This window comes from Stegostoma tigrinum, chromosome 21, assembly GCF_030684315.1.
Source record: "Stegostoma tigrinum isolate sSteTig4 chromosome 21, sSteTig4.hap1, whole genome shotgun sequence".
In the NCBI taxonomy this organism is placed as follows: domain Eukaryota; kingdom Metazoa; phylum Chordata; class Chondrichthyes; order Orectolobiformes; family Stegostomatidae; genus Stegostoma; species Stegostoma tigrinum.
In genome coordinates this window covers 19,460,572-19,479,042 of record NC_081374.1, presented here as the reverse complement: position 1 = coordinate 19,479,042, position 18,471 = coordinate 19,460,572, and the positions used below count along the sequence as shown (strand labels likewise).

The window sequence follows — 18,471 nt, the reverse complement described above, 5'->3', positions numbered from 1 at the left end:
GACTCTCTGAAGCAGGGTCTCGCCCAAAACGTCAGCCTTCCTACTCCTCTGATGCTGATTGGCCTTCTGTGTTCATCCAGCTTACACCTTGTTATCCTCATAATTGAAGTGTCTTATCCCCGGAATTATTTCCATGGAAGCTCTTCTACACTCTCTCCAATGCATTCATATTCTTCCTGTAATGTGGTATTTAGAACTGCACACAATACTGCAATTGAGATCCAACCAGTATCTTGTCATAGTTCATTATAATCTCCTTGTTCTTTCACTTTATGTTCCCTGTTATGAAGCCAGGAAAACTATATGATCTATTAACTGCTCTTTCTATCTGTCCTGCAATCAGTAAAGACTGATGGACACTCAGGTACTTGCTTCTGCACACTCTTCAGAATAGTACCCTTTGTTTTATACTGTCTCTCCATGTTCTCGCTACCAAAATGCATCATTTGACAATTCTCCACAAGGAACTAGTTAAGGATAGATCTTTGAGGGACAGCAGAAATAACAGTGCAAGGGCATACAGAGAAGCCACTGCAGGTGATTCTCTGGATAAATAAAGCAGTTAGATAAGAACAGAACCAAGCAAGTGCAAATCCACCCAGCTGGGTGACAGGTGAATATCACTGGAAGTGGGTTTTATGGATGACCATGCCAAAGGCTACAATCAGGTGGAAAATGTTGGGGAGAGTTCACTCGCCACAGTCTCAGCAACAGAGGATGTTATTTGCCATTTTGATAACAGCTATTTCAGTATTTGCAAGGACAAAGAGCTGTTTTCTGGGGCTGTAGATGATGACAACAGATTTGAAAGAGAAAGAGACAGTATCTGACGACATTGATTAGGACCAAGTAGGGAAGGTGGGAAGTCAGCAATTTAGGGCCACAGAGAGTGTACAACCAGAATGAGAGAGCACAATGATTTAATGAGATCAAGGAGAAAAAAATGACAATAACAGCATGGCTCAGCAGTCTGCCAGTCACAGAAATATTGTGCTGAAACAGTTAATGCTAGACAGTGTGATTTTCAAATGAATGGATTTTTTTTTTGCTAGGGCCAAATACAGAAGAAAATAGAGTTGTGACAGTAAAAAGGAATCTGGGTGGACAGCAACAAAGGAGATGGCCTCATCTGTATTGCCACATCAATGTCACATGGCATGTTTAACAGGAGGTCAGTAAGTATAGTTAGAGTCATTATATGTAGTGACAGCAACTAAAGAAAGTTAGGTCAGCGAACTCAGAGGAGAGACAGCACGGTAAAATGGAGGTAGAAATCTCTAAGGTGAGAAGCCTCACAATACCAAAGCTTTGGGAGGAAAGACTTTGCCTGATACTTGGGTGAATGATAGAAAATAAGTGTTTTTAATGATGTGCAAAATAGGTGGAACAAGATGAGGAATACTACCAGAAGAAAAAACACAGCATGCCAAAGCATTATTGCTTGTGCTTCAGATTTCTTCCAAACAAACCGTGTCACGAGAAAAATCATCTTCTTTTCTATGTAACACAGTAAGTACAGCTTTCTGAGCTCCAGCACAATTACCAGCATTGGAACATTTCCATCCAATCACCCATATCGTAGACAGTTGACTCAGTGCTTGTTGTGAGTGTTCAGGTAGTGGGCAGGGTAGAAACAACTTAAATGTATCCATATGAAGAATGAAGGTATGATTTTGAGATATCCTTGATGGCACAGAGTACATTTCCCAAGATGGTACCTTCTAGCACACATGTACTACCAGACCCGCGCTTCTTCACAACTTATACCTATGATAAGTCAGGCTTTTTCATGGAATGGTTTACTAGGAGGAATCCGCATGGTCCCACTGGACCAAAACAGTTCTTACCAACAAGGACTATGTCAGAAGTTATACACCACATGAGCAACCCTCTATATTTCAGTTGACTGGATTGTTGTTAATGTAAGTTTGTTGTGGCATCCATTCTGTTCTTTAGTCATTTTACATAAAATTCTGCCTGCCAAGGGGGTCAAAATGTAAGATAATAAGGTGTAGAGCTGGATGAACACAGCAGGCCAAGCAGCATCCGAGGAGCAGGAAAGCTGACATTTCGGGCCTAGACCCTTCTCCAGAAATGGGGGCGGGGAAAGGGGTTCTGAAATAAATAGGGAAAGAGAAGAAGATAGGTGGAGAGGAGACAGACAGGTCAAAGGAGTGGGGGTGGAGCCAGTAAAGGTGAGTGTAGGTGGGGAGTTAGGGAGGGGGTAGGGCAGTCCAGGGACGATGGACAGGTCAAGGGGGCAGGATGAGGCTGGTAGGTGGGAGATGGTGGTGGGGCTTGAGGTGGGACAAGGGGATAGGTCAGAGGAAGGACAGGTTTAGGCAGCACCGACAAGCTAGGCTGGTTTTGGGATGCAGGCCTGGGGAGGGGAGATTTTGAAACTTGTGAAGTGCACATTGATACCATTGGTCTGCAGGGTTCCCAAGAGGAAAATGAGTTGCTGTTCCTGCAACCTTTAGGTGGCATCGTTGTGGCACTGCACTAGGCCCAGGATGGACATGTCATCTGAGGAATGGGAGGGGAAGTTGAAATGGTTCGCGACTGGGAAGTGCAGTTGCTTAGTGCGAACCATGCTTGACAAATCTTTTGGAATTCTATGAAGATATTACAAACAATTTGGACAATGGGGACCCAGTGGATGTGGTGTACCTAGATTTCCAAAAGGCCTTCAACAAAGTGCCACATAAGAGGCTGCTGCATAAGATAAGGATGCATGGCATTAGGGGTAAAGTATTAGCATGGATCGAGGATTGGTTGACTAACATGAAGCAAAGAGCGGAGATAAATGAGTGGTCTTCTGGCTGGCAGTGACAAGTGGTTTGCCTTAGAGATCGGTGTTGGGACCGCATTTATTTACAATTTATATAGATGATGTGGAGTTGGGGACCATGTGTAGGGTGTCAAAGTTTGCAGATAACACTAAGATGAGTGGCAGAGCAAAGTGTGCAGTGGACTGTGAAACTTTGCAGAGGAACACAGATACATTGAGTGATTGGGCAAAGGTCTGTCAGATGGAATACCATGTAAATAAATGCGAAGTCATACATTTTGGTAGGAGTAATGGTAAAAAGGATTGTTACTTGACTGGTAAAAAAGTTGCAGCATGCTGCTATGCAGAGGGACCTGAGTGTCCTTACTCATGAATCACAGAAGGTTGGTCTGCAGGTACAACAAGTAATTAGGAAGGCAAATGGAATTTTGTCCTTCATTGCTAAAGGATTGAGCAGAGACATTATGTTGCAGCTGTACAAGGTGCTGGTGAGGCCACAGCTGGAGTACTGTGCACAGTTTTGGTCTCCTTACTTGAGGAAGGATGTACTCACACTGGAGGGGGTACAGAGGAGGTTCACTAGGTTGATTCCGGAGTTGAGGAGGTTGGTTTATGAGGAGAAACTGAGTAGATTGGGATTATATTCATTGGAATTCAGAAGATTGAGGGGGGATCTGAAAGAAACATATAAAATTATTAAGGGAATAGATAAGATAGAAGTAGAGAGGATGTTGCCACTGGTAGGTGAAGCTAGGACAAGAGGGCATAGCCTCAAGATTAGAGGGAGCAGATTTATGACTGAATTGAGAAGGAACTTCTTCACTCAGAGGGTTGTTAATCTATGGAATTCATTGCCCAGTGAAGTAGTTGACACTACTTCAGTAAATGTTTTTAAAGCTAAGTTACTTATTTTTTGAACAATAAAGGAATTAGGGATACGGTGAGAAAGTGGGTAAGTTGCCCTGACTCCACGGAAAGATTAGCCATGATCTTATTGAATGGCGGAGCAGGATCGAAGGGCCGAATAGCCTACTCCTGCTCCTAGTTCTTATGTTCTACAGAATTCCTATTTCTCCCAAAAGCTACTCAACATGACCCAGGTTAACAAAATGTGGGACTGGGTGAACACAGCAGACCAAGCAGCATCTTAGGAGCACAAAAGCTGAGGTTTCGCCTAGATCCTTCATCAGAAAAAGGGGATGGGGAGAGGATTCTGAAATAAATAGGGAGAGAGGGGGAGGCGGACTGAAGATAGATAGAGGAGAAGATAGGTGGAGAGGAGAGTATGGGTGGGGAGGTAAGGAGGAGGTAGATCAGCTTGTCCCCGCCTGCCTAACCTGTCCTTCCTCTCACCGATCACCTCCTCCCACCCAAGCCGCACCTCCATTTCCTACCTACTAACCTCATCCCACCCCCTTGACCTGTCCATTCTCTGCTGATTGACCTATCCCCTCCTTACCTCCCCACCCATACTCTCCTCTGCACCTATCTCCACCGCTATCCATCTTCAGCCCGCCTCCCCCCTCTCCCAATTTATTTCAGAATCCTCTCCCCATCCCCCTCTGATGGCAGGTCTCGGCCCAAAACGTCAGCTTTTGTGCTCCTAAAATGCTGCTTGGCCTGCTGTGTTCATCCAGCTTCACACTTTGTTATCTCAGATTCTCCAGCATCTGCAGTTCCCATTACTTCTGATCAACATGACCCAGTTTGGTTTCCCAACCGCCTCCTGCAGGAGGTGGTCCCTTGTAGTCAGGCCCTGCCCTCCCAATCAAGGAAGCTGGCATTGGGCAGATGAAGGCCACTCCTGTCCCCTCCTGTCATTCCTTCTTCCAGCCTGTGATCCCCACCTGATTCTCCACATCTCTCACCAGTAGTCAAACCCATGTAACTAAAATATTCTTACAGAATTTGAAACATTAATTTATAATGTAAGTTATATCTGTTACAACTAAGCTGTATTCAATAACTGAATGTCACAACTTAATTTGAATGAATTTTCTATGTATTTGCAAAATTTCAATATTTTGCTAAATTTTGCTGACCCTCATCCTTCTCAGACTCACCTCTGGCTTTGGGTGTTCTGGTGGTATTATGCCCTCCAGCAGGCATTGCTTCCACCTGTGCTTCCAACATTAGGAGCAGTTGGCTTTGATTTGTTGGCAGCTCTTGAAGGCACTCTCTACACCACCAGCAATTTCAATTCTGTGGGAAGCCCACAGAGGCTATGCAAATGCTCAATGATTTGATTCCATTAGGAATCCCCCCACAGAAGTATCAAAGGTAGTTGTCCACTGGTGGATGAGACCCAGTTAACCTCATAAAATCCAGTCATACAGTCATTATGGCACAGAAAAAGACCATTTGACTGTTAAGGCCCTGCTGTCTCTGTCATATAATCCAGTTAGTGCTATGCACCCACCTTATTCCCATGATCCATACATATATATTCTGTCTGTAACATATCTACCCATGCACACATCCATTAACTTGAAGTTGCCATCATATGCAGTCTCAGTAAATCACAATGTCAATTGCCCTTAGGCTATTCCTGATCAGTTATTTCAATCTGTAATTCTGTGAGTTAATGCTTACCCGGTATTACAGTGGTAAGTTGCTGTGTCTCCAAATGTTTGTCCACTAACAATGCAATAACCATTTTCTAACTCCCTTGGAGAACCGCATTCTTTAGCTGTGTAAAACATAGAGATATTTAAAACATAATTTCAATGTTTACACTGATCCCAGTAACAGGAAGTAACTCTTAGCAGTACTCAAACTCATATAAATGAATTATTCTTATAGAATTTGAAACATTAATATGCAACTAAGCTGGACTTGATAATTGAATATTACAACTTAAATTGAGTGATTTTCACACATATTTGTTAAATTACAATTCTTGCTGAATTTTATACATGACTGTGTTAATGACTGAGAGCAGCCTTGTATTGATATAGCAGTTTACATGACCTTAGGATGTTTCTGGAAGCTTCAAAGTAAAATTAAATGTTATGAAGTATCTTTGCTATTCTGATACGGAGAAACAAAACACATCTCTGGCAACCACCTGGAAACCGATATCAATTTCAAGCCCACCGACTCCCACAGTGACCTAGAACACACCTCCTCCCACCCACCTTACTGCAAAAATGCCATCCCCTATTCCCAATTCCTTTGCTTCCGCCGCATCGGCTCCCTGGACGAGGCATTCCACTCCCGAACATCTCAGATGTCGTTTTTCAAGGACCGCAACTTCCCCTCCTCAGTGCTCGAGAACACCCTCGAACGTGTCTCCCACATTTCCCGCAACTCCTCCCTCACACACTCTCCCCGCAATAACAACCAAAACAGAATCCCCCTCATCCTCACTTACCGCCAAACCAACCTCCGGATCCAATGCATCATGCTCCCCAATACTTCCACCATTTGCAATCCGACCCCAACACCCAAGACATTTTTCCATCCCGACCCTTGTCTGCCTTCCGGAGAGACCACTCTCTCCAGGACCCCCATGTCCACTCCACACTCCCCTCCAGCCCCACGACACCCAGCACTTTTCCTTGCAACCGCAAGAAGTGCTACACCAGCCCCTAAACCTCCCCCGTCACGCCCATCCCAGGCCCCAAGAAGACCTTCCACGTCAAGCAGATGTTCACCTGCTCATCTGCTAATGTGGTATACTGTATCCGCTGTTCCCGTTGTGACTTTCTCTATATCGGGGAAGTCAAGCGGAGGCTTGGGGACCGTTTGCAGAACACCTACGCTTAGTTCGCACTAAACAACTGCACCTCCCAGTCGCGAACTATTTCAACTTCCCCCTCCCATTCATCAAATGAAATGTCTATCCTGGGCCTCCTGCCACAACGGTGTCACCCAAAGGTTGCAGGAACAGAGCCTCATATTCCGCTTGGGAACCCTGCAGCCCAATGGTATCAATGTGGATTTCACAAGCTTCAAAATCTCCCCTCCCCCGACCGCATCCCAAAACCAGTTTAGCTTGTCCCTGCTTCTCGTACCTGTCCTTCCTCCCACCTATCCCCTCCTCCCACCTCAAGCCCTATCCCCATCTCCTACCTACTATCTTCATCCCACCCCCTTGACCTATCAATACTCCCTGAACTGACCTATCGCCTCCCTACTTCCCCACCTACACTTGCCTTTACTGGGTCCATCCCCACCTCTTTGACCTGTCTATCTCTTATCCACCTATATTCTCCCTATCCACATTCTATCCGCCTCCCCCTCTCCCTATTTATTTCAGAATCCCCTTCCCCTCCCCCCTTTCTGAAGAAGGGTCTAGACCCGAAACATCTGCTTACCCACTCCTCTGATGCCGCTTGGCCTGTGTTCATCCAGCTCTACACCTTGTTAAGTCAGGTTCTCTAGCATCTGCAGTTCCTACTATCTCTGGTATAATTGCACAAATAGTCATGCAAAAATATAGATAATTTGTTATTTTGTGACGCTGGTTAACGGATAAGTGTTCGTCAAGGCAGCAAAGGAGCACTCAGCTTCATACAGTGCCATAGCACTTTTTACAGTCTCCTGGTAGGGCTAATGTTCACGATCTCATTCAAATGACAATGCCTCCAATAATGCAATATATCCACGGGACAACACTGAAATATCAGATTAATATCATACACTCAGGTTTCTGAGCACAACTCGAATCTCAGATCTTCTGATTCAGAATTAAGAATTTGGAACTAGAGCTGAGCGCAGGCCTAATACTTTAATCTGGGAACATGCATAAAGTAGTCTTGAATTAATGAAGAATGCATGCACTACAAGTTGATGATCCCATTGAAATGAAAAGGAACTAGCCTTTGCGCTGCTTTATACATTCAGACATGTAATACATGCCTCAAAAATCTAGGCTGTTGTCATTCTTCCAACATTACAAAAATAACTTTACATGATTCTGAGATAAATGTAATTTTTTGTTTATTTATTTCATAAAGAAATTTAAAAGAGGAGCATTGAGAAGTTATATCGATATGTATACTTACGCATGCAATTCATTGATGGCCTGGACCAAGTTAAATCGGCTTGACAAACAACAAAATTTGGAGTGCTGTCATTCCGATTATAACCTGGCAAACATCTGTAGGAAACAACTTGACCCACAGAGAAACTTCCCTGAATGAGATGCTGATCCAGTAGGACAGCTGATTTGACAAATGGTGGAATTTGGCATTGACCTGCAAAAATCACAATTATTTTAGCATTTATATTATAAATTACCATAATAGTAGTAAAATATTGACTATAAATTTTTACTGTTTATCATCTGATTTTAATATTGGAGGCATTCATGCACTAAAATCGTTTCTAAACAAAAAGGAGAAAACATTGACTTAAGATCAGAGCAACGATCACCTGATGAAGTTGCTAACACAGAGATAAAGAAGGACAGTTTGTGCCAAAACTAACATTTTTTTTCAAATGGCACTGAAACTCCCTCAAGCCTGAAGAAACTCTTGTCTTCCGTTTTTGATTTATACCGTTCCAGAAGTTTCAGATAATAGGATGAAAATTGCCTCTAGATTATGCTGCTTGAAAAAGACAATGACACCAAGCATGGAGATATACAAGTAAACTGTATTGCAGGAAAGCAGATTTTGGATGGGGCAGAGATAGAACATGGATTTGTAACAGCATAATTTGGAGAGTGTGCTCTTTCTGTCTCAAAGTTTCTTCATAATCTCTCAAAGGTGAGCAGCAGTGTAAAAGCAAATCAGAGAAACAACAATTTCCTAGGAAATCAAGGGTTCTACAAATTTTACTATAGCTGAGAATAACAGCCATCAACTCAACATAGCCATGGCACTTAGACAAGGTATGGAACATAAAAACAGTGACGCTTTGCTGCAACATCATTAGTTGGGGCTAAACTTGCATATGATGTTTATTTTTGGTCATTACAAAAAGGATGGAATTGCACTAGAGCAAATGCATAGGAGATTTAGGAAGATTTTGCCAGAAGGCATAAAACTATGAGGAAAGTTTGGGTAGGCTGGAATTGTAGTCCTGGGAACAGAAAAGGCTCAGGGGAGATTTGATTGAGACGTAGAAAATTATGAAGGGCCTGGATCAAGAGAATGGAAAGTGTCTATTTCCCTAGCAAAGAGGTCTATGATTGGAGGGGCATAGATTCAAAATGATTGTAGAAAGGTTGAAAGGGAGAAGAGAAAAGATATTTTTCAACCTAGATGCCTGAAACTGGTTGCCCAAAAGAATAGCACAGGCAGACACCCACAATTCACTTAGAAGATCTTTGCCAATTATAGCACTTGGTAGCCAATGCTATGTACCCAGGAGAAATGGATTAAGCTGGGTGGTTCATCTTTGTCTGGTGCAGACACAATGAGCCAAGTGTTCCGTTTCCATGCCGGAAACATTCTACAATTATATTGCATGAACCACTGAAAGGCAAATACACTAATGCAATATACTGTTCTAAATTCACAACTGGGATGAATTTTACAGAAACAATGGCTGCGCTGGTCAATGAAGTAATTAACAGACCTTCCCGGAGATCAGGATCCTTAGTGGGTTTGTCATATACCACTCGCTAAGTATTGCTAAATAATCAGAGGCCAACAGCTCTTTCTTTCAACAGTGCCATCAGAGAGGTGGTGGCTGCAATCAGAACTACACCCACCAGAGTACCACAATTTCAGGGTGACCCAGGACAGAGGTAAGTGATGGCCGTAGGAGTCTTGCAGGTCTGGTCACAGAGAAAGAGGTATAGGGGGTCCGTAGCATGGGCAGAGGATTGATAATTATTGGGGCCACCTTCCTGATGCTAACTCATTCGATCAGACAAATGAAGAAGGGATACCCCCTGGGAAACTGCATACAACCTGCACAGATTTGGTGTGGTGACACCTCTACTGGGCAAAAACAAGCAGTGGCAGGAAGAGGCCATTAACTGGGCCTTTACTTGGCACCAGGGTGGAAAGTCTTCCCACACACTTCCTTGTCGCGGACATAATCAGGATAGAGATAGAAACATGGCAAAGTTCCTACTCGCCTGTGTAATTGCAGCTTCTCCATTTTCAAGTTCACACAGGGCACAACATAAAACTCAACCCATTGTATTAGATTTTCAAGCTCTGAAGTTTTGTTTTACTACCAACTCATGGTAATCCAATGACTCGGAGACAATAGAGATTGCGGATGCTGGAAGCCAGAGTCAACAAATGTGAAGCTGGAAAAACACAGCATGAGAAAGCAGCAGAAAAGTCAATATTTCTAGCTAAACCGGTTCATCAGGGCTGGGGAGGGGAAAGAGACCCCAGAAATAAATTGAGCGAGGGTTGTGGGATGGGGGGGGGGGGGGGGGGGCAAGTGTAGGACAGTTGCTGATAGATGGATGCAGCAGGGGTGGTTATTGTGATTGGTCCATGGGAAGGATGGAGCAGATGGGTGAGTAGGAAGGTGGACAGGTTAGGTCATGTCAGGAGGACAGCGGGATGTTGCTGGACATGGGATAAGGCTGGGTGTGTAGGGATTTTGAAACTTGTGAAGCAAAGTGAAGGCCATTAGACTGAAAGCACCCAAGGTGAAATATCAGATGTTGTTCCTCCAGTTTACGTTTGGTCTCTCTCTGACAGTGGAGGAGGCCAAAGATGGACAAGTCATCAGGGGAGCAGGAGGGGGAATTAAAATGAATGGCAACTGGAAGGTCAGGCTAGTTGTTAGGTGTGGAGTGTAGGTGCTCCGCAAACTGGTTCCCGAGTCTGCATTTGGTCTCCCCCATATAGAGGAGAACACAACAGGAGCAATGGATATAATAGATAAGGTTGGATGAAGTGCAAGTGAATCTCTGCCAGATCTGAAAGGATTGTTTGGGGCCTGGGACTGAGGTTACAGGGGAGGTATAGGGGCAGGAGTTACACCTCTTGCAGTTGCAGGGAAAGGTACTGGGTGTGGAGATGTGTAGATTATTTGGCTTATATGATCTGGGTGGGATGGTCTGGTGTGGACTTGTTGGGCTGAAGTGCCTGTTTTCCACACTGTAGGGAATCTATGATTCTAAGCAGACATATATTTCAAATAAACAGGAATTATAAAGGGATATATGCAGGATCTCAATTTTCTGCTTCCTCTGACCTTCTTTCATTGTAGTAGTAATGAAGTTACCCTTAGCAGCTATGGGAGCAGAATACATTTAACTGCAATAATGAGTAAAATTTTCAGCAACATTAGTAACTTTTCCATCTCCCCAGCTACATTAATCATTGGTTATTTCAGAAATACAGGCAGTGCAAAATAAAAATGGAACCTATTCTGTAAACATTTTATAAGCTTTTATTTTCAGAGATATGTATTAGAAATATATATTTTCTATTTCAACCATCACAATTTTTTGTTGTTTTATATCTGGGGGGGCTTTTACACACAACCGAATGTTTACTTTACCCATTATCAAACCAGAGATGGTTTTCTTTCATCTATTAACCAAAAGCAGTAAATCACCTGTATTTCCATTTGAGTAATTTATATGTAAAGCCTGTTAAGGCACCGTAAACCATCAATGATGAGAGAGAAAGGGAACGGGGCTAAACCAAAATGAAGTTGGAGGAAGGATAAGCATTGTACAAACTGTGATGCCCACTTCTTTCTGAAGGTATCAAGAGTACTGGTGGACACCATGTGCTCCCTCTGCAAGGAGACTGAAACATGAACATAACCGTGGAAGAGGGGCAGTCAGTCGTCAGGGACAACACCCTCCACTTCCCACTGCCTGGACCTTTTACACTAGTCTGGCTAGGCACAGGAGCAGACCCACCAGGAGGTCCTCCAATGTTATTATCTGCAGCAGTAAAGATCATTCTTTGTATTTTTGGTACCTTAAATTATTTGAAAACCTAATTCAGGCTTGAATTTTTTATATACTTACAGACAAAGTTGTGCATGACTAGAGTTCTGGTTAATTACATGGCGAGAAAGATTGGTTATTTCTGGTATTTGAGATACAAATGTAAGTACAACAATATCAAATCATTCATTAACCCCTTTGGCCAAACAAATCTTTGTTCCAAGACTCATAGTCTAATGTGTTCAGCTCCCCATCACTTGGGAATGAGATCCTGCTAGGTTGTTTATTTGTCCACCACCATTCAAGACTGGACATCTTCATTCTCAATGATGGGGAGATAATGCAAAAGACAAGATGAAATATTTACATCCATCTTTAGTGTTGAGTGGATTATTCATCTCAGCCTCTTGCTGAGGTCTCCAGCATCACAGGTACGAGCCTTCATAGATTTAATTTACCCTGCATATCAATAAATGGCTGAAAGCACTTGATAAAGCAGGACTGCATAGCTTAGATATGATCCATTGGTTTTGGGACTGGTTAGCTCTATCTATCATATGCTACTTGGCATGCAGGTAGTCCACTGATTTAGCTGCATCAGTTGACACCTCATTTTTAGGTTTGGTTGCTACTGCTCCTGGAATACCTTCTTTCTTCATTGAACCATGTTTGATGCCCAACTTGACAGTAATAATAGGGTGGGGATGTGCCAGGCCATGAGCTTACAGAATACGGTTGAATCCCAAACTGCTGCTAATGATAGCTTCCAAATGGTTGCCAAATCTTGGGTTGCTAGATCTGTATGGAAATAATCATTAATAATAATAATTAGTGATTAATAGTTTATAATGTGGTGGAGGCAAGTTCAATTGAGGCATTCAAGAGCACATTGGATGATTATTTGAATATAATGGCATACAGAGATATGGGGAGACGGCAGGACGTTGGCGCTTGTTGGGAAAACTGGTGCAGGCATGTCAGGCCGAATGTCTTTCTTCAGCACCATAACAATTCTGTGATTCTACAATTTATCCCACAGCATGGTGGTAGTGTCACACAACACGATGAATGGTGTCATCAATGTGAAGGTAGGACTTTGTCTCCACAAGGACTGTGCAGTAGATACTCCTATGAATACTACCATGGACACTTGCATCTGTAGACTGGTGAGGAGGAAGTCATCACTTCGATTGCCTCACTATTTGTCACAGGCTCAGCATACTACCTACGTCCTTTAGTCAGCTTGGACAGTAGAGGTACTAATGAGCCACAATTGGTGGTGGACATGGAAGCCCACTGCCCTGAATACATTCTGTGGGTCTGCCACATTCAGTGCATCCTTCAAGTAGCATTCAACATAGAAGCGAGCTGATTCATTTGCAAAGATGGAGAGCAGATAGTAATCAGCAGGAGGTTTTCTTATCCCTGTTTGGTCTGTTAACATGTGATTTCATGGGGCCCAATGTCAATGGTGAGGATTGCCACTGGGAATCCCTCTCAAATGTATATCATTGTGTTGCCACCTCTAGTGGATTTACCCTGTTGTTGGGATAGAGGACATACCCATGGGTGATAGTTGTATCTGGGATATTGTAAGGTATGACATGATAAGAACAATAATGCCTGGCTGTAGCATTGAGACAACGCTCCTATTTTAGCTTAAGCCCAAATGTTACCAAGAAAGACTTTGCAGGGTCATTAAAGCTATATGTGCCATTGTCATTTCCAGTGCCTTGATCAATGCAATGTGTTCTGCCTAGTTTCATTCCTTTTGTCAAATTTTGCACTGATTTGATATAACTGACTGACTTGTTAGGGCAATTTAGAGGGTATTCACGTCACCACCAACATTGCTGTGGTTCTGGAGTCACATGCAGGCCAGACAAGGTGAAATGCCACATTTTCCTTCCCTGAAGGACATTGGTGAAGTGGATGGATTTTTACAACAATGGTTTCATTAGTCTATTAGTCTAGCTTTTAACTGAATTTAAATTTCACCACCTGCCTAGTGGGTTTCAAATCCATTTTGTAAAAATACTATTTTTCTTACTAACCTATTCACAGATGTTATTATACACCTCTGGAGCAGGTGGGACTTGACACCTGAACCTCACAGTCTAGGGGTAGGGGCCACTGTGCTACAAGAAGGCCCTAAGTCCCCTAGAATATTAGCCTGCGTCTCATCTCTATGTGGCTCTGCCTCCCATGTTATTATGAAAATGTGCTATCAAACATTAATTGTAATTAACCTGCAGTTCAACATGTAAAAGGCAGTTTTAACCAAAACAAAGAACATTGATTGAAATTCAGGGTAGCTGAAACAAATAGTGAAGCTGTATTCCACCTATTGGAAAAGTAAACAGGTTCCAATAGAGTCAAAGGTACCTCTGGAGATGTAAACAGCTCTCCCATACCTTATCAAGCTAAAGGATGTATCACTGAGCAGTCAATAACAAGATCATTAAAAACTTAGCAATTGCAACAGCCAGAATATTTAAGAAGCAACTGGTGACAGGCACGAGGATAGCCTGTCTCTCAGAATATACAACCAACCTGGAGAGCAATCATGTAAAATAACCTTTTGTGTGAAAGATTGAGCTGGGTCTTGAGCAAAGACTTTGCACAATTGTTGCAAGTAGCTGCCCTCTCATTATCTCTCTCTATCCCCACAAGAGCCCTTCGAAGCATTGAAACCTGTTCTGCTCAGAAAGAAAAACATATGTACTTTCTAACAAGAGACAATCTCTACTAAAAGCCCTTGGGGTTCTGCAAATGTTTTACAAGAGGCAAAGGACATACCAGCTACAACTTCAAACCACCTGCTTGAGTGAAAGAAACAGCACCTGCAGATACAACCACTGAGTCCTTTTACTTCAAAATCTGAATTTTTAACTTACTCAAGTTTAACCTCCCACACTCTGAAAGCTGCCTGTTTCTGCATGCTAAGGGCGTGACTGTGTGCGTTGGTGGGAAGTAGAACAGAAGTGTACAGTTTAGTAGAGCTGGGTGAACACAGCAGGCCAAGCAGCATCAGAGGAGCAGGAAAGCTCGTGTTTTGGATCTAGACCCTCTTTCAGAAAAGGGCGAAAGGGGATTCTGAAATAAATAGGGAGAGAGGGGGGAGGCGATGAAAGACAGATAAACGAGAAGATAGGTGGAAAGGAGACAGACAGGTCAGGGAGGCGGAGTTGAAGCCAGTAAAGGTGAGTGTAAGTGGGGAGTTACCGAGTAGATGGGTCAGTCCTCCCTGGACCGACCGTCCTTCCGGCTGCTCTGATGCTGCCTGGTCTGCTGTGTTCATCTAGCTCTACGCCTTGTTATCTCAGATTGTCCAGCTTCGGTAGTTCCTACTATCTCTGTGTATTTTAGTAGTTGTAATATTTTGTATCTGTGATGGTATTAGCACAACCAAACGAACTCTTAGACTTATCTTTTTAACTCAAGAATGCCTGCCTGGCATAATTCTTAGACATTACTCAGCCCACTATTTACAATTGCAATCTGTTTTCCTCAAACCAGGAGGGGGGAAAGAGTAAAATCGTCACCTGATTGACCTCCAGCCATTTTACATTCGGTTGGTGAATTAATGAAATATGCAGGAACTTGACAATGTGAGAACGCCTTCAGCAATAGACGCTATATCCATTCAAACGCTCAGAGAAGACATTCCCACCGACCACTTGGAGCAAAGTGAAGTTGGTGACTGAATGTAATTGTGAGACACAGAGGAGAGGATTTAGTTCGGTTTCAAATCCCACCTCTCCTGGAGATGTGTTCATTTATAAAGCAGAAGTAATCATATTAATCGCTTACAATTCCCCAACAGAAAAAGAAGCACAATATATTTGAGTGTTGATGAAATTCTGACCTTACCTGGATTGTCGCCGGAGTTTACAGTTACAAAAACTGCAACAACGAGGGTAACTTCCTGCCACATTTTCGCACTGAAAAGCATGCAATCAGTTTCTTCACAACCCGGGTAACAATAAACCACTAGAACAACGAGTTTCTCCTCTTCTTTCTGGCAGTAATTTGCGTGTGCGTGTGTGTGATTGCTTGAATATGGATCAGCTTTTCCAACACAGCTAGCGGAAACCGCCTATAGTCGCTGTACCCCTCCCCGAAAACACAGCTGCACCATACGCGCTGCCAAAATTAAAAATGATTGCATGCTTATCATGCACACCGGGGCTCATTGGTTCCTGAAAACAGAGATAAATAAAGAAGTGACTCACTTGGAAAATCATTTGGACTTGCTATGTCGGCTGTGGAAGCCAAGCCTTTGCTTCGGGTGTCAGTTTAATTCTGCCTTTTGACACTCGACAAAATCAGAGTCATGTGGAATGCAATACCATAGTGCAAGACCAACAGCCCTGTAATATTCCTCATACAGTACTTCCAGATCTGTAATATTACTACAGTTTACACTGCCTACAATTCTGTAATTTTACTATCCATAGATGTGCGGCACTACTGAACACGATCTACTATTCTGCCACATTACAAATGCCTACCTTTTGTTATACTGCAATCACAGATCTGTAATATAATCAGACTCTACCTACACATCTATAATTCTATTCTAGGCATAGTGATATAAAATATGGATAATTGATCTTGAATCCCATTGTTTGATGTAATACTTGGAACTTCCATGGATTGAAATGATTTTAAAAATGGAACAAAAACATTGGCTGACGATATGTCTATAGTCACCACCCGACGACACAGATTGACCAGATTTCATGAAACTTTGTTGTTAGAAACAGGAACTCTTCTGACATTCATACTACCTCCAGAAAGAGGAGGGGAAACACATAATTTTCACTGGTTTATTGTTACTGGCAGCAGATTTTGAAGACACAGCACTAACTCCAGGTTTATCAGAGCGAAAATGTGGCTGGAAATCCCCCTAATTGTTGCAGTTTTTGCAGCGACAATCCGGATTCACAAAAGTTCACAATTTTACTAGCTACCAAATTTATTGCGTTTTTTCGAGCATTTTAAGTTTCATGAAACATTGATTACACACGCAAAAGACAGCATGAGCTGAAAGTAACATTTCCCTCTATGTGCCATGATATTTCTATAAAGTCTGTGACCACCGGGGCGGGGGGGGCGGAGTCGTAAGGATCGGTGCTGGGTCCACTGTTTTTTGTGACTTATACTAATGATTTGTACACGAACATGGGAGGAATGGTTAGTAAGTTTGCGGATGGCACTAAAATTGGTGGCGTAGTGGACAGTGAACAAGATTATCTCAGGGTCTGTGGAACCTTGATCTGATGGGCTGAGGAGTGGCAGATAGAGTTTAATTTAGATAAACACGGGGTGCTATATTTTTGATATAACACATCAGGGCAGGGCTTGTACAAATAAATTTTGGGACCTGGACAGTATTGCTGAACAAAGAGACTTTGGGGTGCAGGTTTATAGTTCCTTAAAGGTGGAGACAGGATAGTGAAGAAGGCATTTGGTACACTTGCCCTTATTGGTCAGTGCATTGAGTGTAGGAATGGGGAGGTGATGCTGCAGCTGCACAAGACATTAATTAAGTCACTTTTGGAATACTGCATTCAATTCTACTCTCCATACTATAGGAAGTATATTGTGAAACTTGAAAGGGTTTAGAAAAGATTTATAAGGATGTCACCAGGGTTGGAGGGTTTGAGCTATAGGGAGAAGCTGAATAGATTGCAGTTATTCTCCCTGGAGCATTGGAGACTGCAAGGTGATCCTACAAATGTTTATAAAATCATGAGGGGCATGCATAGGGTGAATAGCCAAGGTCTTTTTTCAAGGGTAGGAGAGTCCAAGACTAGTGGGGATAGGTTTGCAAATTGGATTAGGATATCTGATTGGCATGGATGGGTTGGACAGAAGGGTTTTTTTTTCCATTCTGTACAACTCTATGATTCGATATATGGAACACTATTATACATTGACCAGACAGTAAATATATTTTGACTCACATCTATAGTGATAAGGGGAAATATGTCATCCACCCTTGCAATTGCACTGCACACCAAACCACTGGAAACAACTTTGACAGCTAGCCATGCATGGTTTTTCTTTGTATTATTCTTTCACATTTTAATTTAATATTTAAAAAAAACACTTTTTTCCATCCACCAATCCAGATGTTTTGAATAGAACAGTGATGTAAGGTTATAACTCAGCTGTCGTTTGCTTGTGCACACCCTAAACCCCTCAATGTGGTGCATGTATCCAACACAAAATGTCACTAAAGATGGAAAATATTGGAACTGCACAGCTGTAAATTGTTACCCGCCCTGTTGTGAAATTTAAGCATTGTTTTCAGCTCAGACTTCTGGCATTTAGAGTACATTTCTTTTTCTGTCTGCTATTTATTAACACTGGCTAAATGTACATAAGCAATTAGTAAAGCACCAGACTTCGATCTTGCTGTTTTCTTCTGGCTTGTTGATCACTTGTTTCCAGTCAGAAGTAAAAAGAGCAGCATAATATTCTGAGGAAAAAGTTTTTCACCCAAAGGATGGTAAATATCTAGAATTAATTGCACAGATTAATACAGAAACCCTCAACTCATTTAAAAGAAATGTGGATCGGTACCTGAAGCATTGTAATCTGCAATACTACAAATCAGGTACTATAATGTGAGATCAAAACAGCGGTTTACACAGCCATCATAGACATGATGGGCCAAATTGCCCCTTTCTATTCTGCAGTTTTTCTATTGTTCAAAACAAATTTTAATTTTATTGTGCCAAGATAATCAAGTTTCAGTTCAGGAAAACTGGTTATCTCAAAAGTGTTTTCGTTTGTGAAGTTTCCAAGACAGTAGACTTGGATCGAAATTTTTTAAGTTATT

General features: G+C 42.5%; 1 protein-coding gene across 10 annotated transcripts in view; it reads right to left on the bottom strand.

Moving 5' to 3' along the window:
* Nucleotides 1-15,756, bottom strand: part of LOC125463020 (uncharacterized) — a 46,369-nt gene extending 30,613 nt beyond the window's left edge. For 7 of the 10 annotated variants that reach the window (XM_048553637.1, XM_048553638.1, XM_048553642.1 and 4 more), the window contains exons 1-4: nt 15,492-15,756; nt 12,345-12,416; nt 7,801-7,992; nt 5,384-5,480 (exon numbers count right to left, since the gene is read on the bottom strand). In XM_048553637.1, the coding sequence (XP_048409594.1) occupies nt 5,384-5,480; nt 7,801-7,992; nt 12,345-12,416; nt 15,492-15,573 (443 nt within the window). In that variant the 5' untranslated portion in view covers nt 15,574-15,756. Of the gene's footprint in view, nt 1-5,383; nt 5,481-7,800; nt 7,993-12,264; nt 12,417-15,491 lie in introns of all 10 variants that reach the window. The other 3 variants (XM_048553641.1, XM_048553640.1, XM_048553646.1) reach the window with 3 other exon arrangements.
* Nucleotides 15,757-18,471: the final 2,715 nt, after the last annotated feature.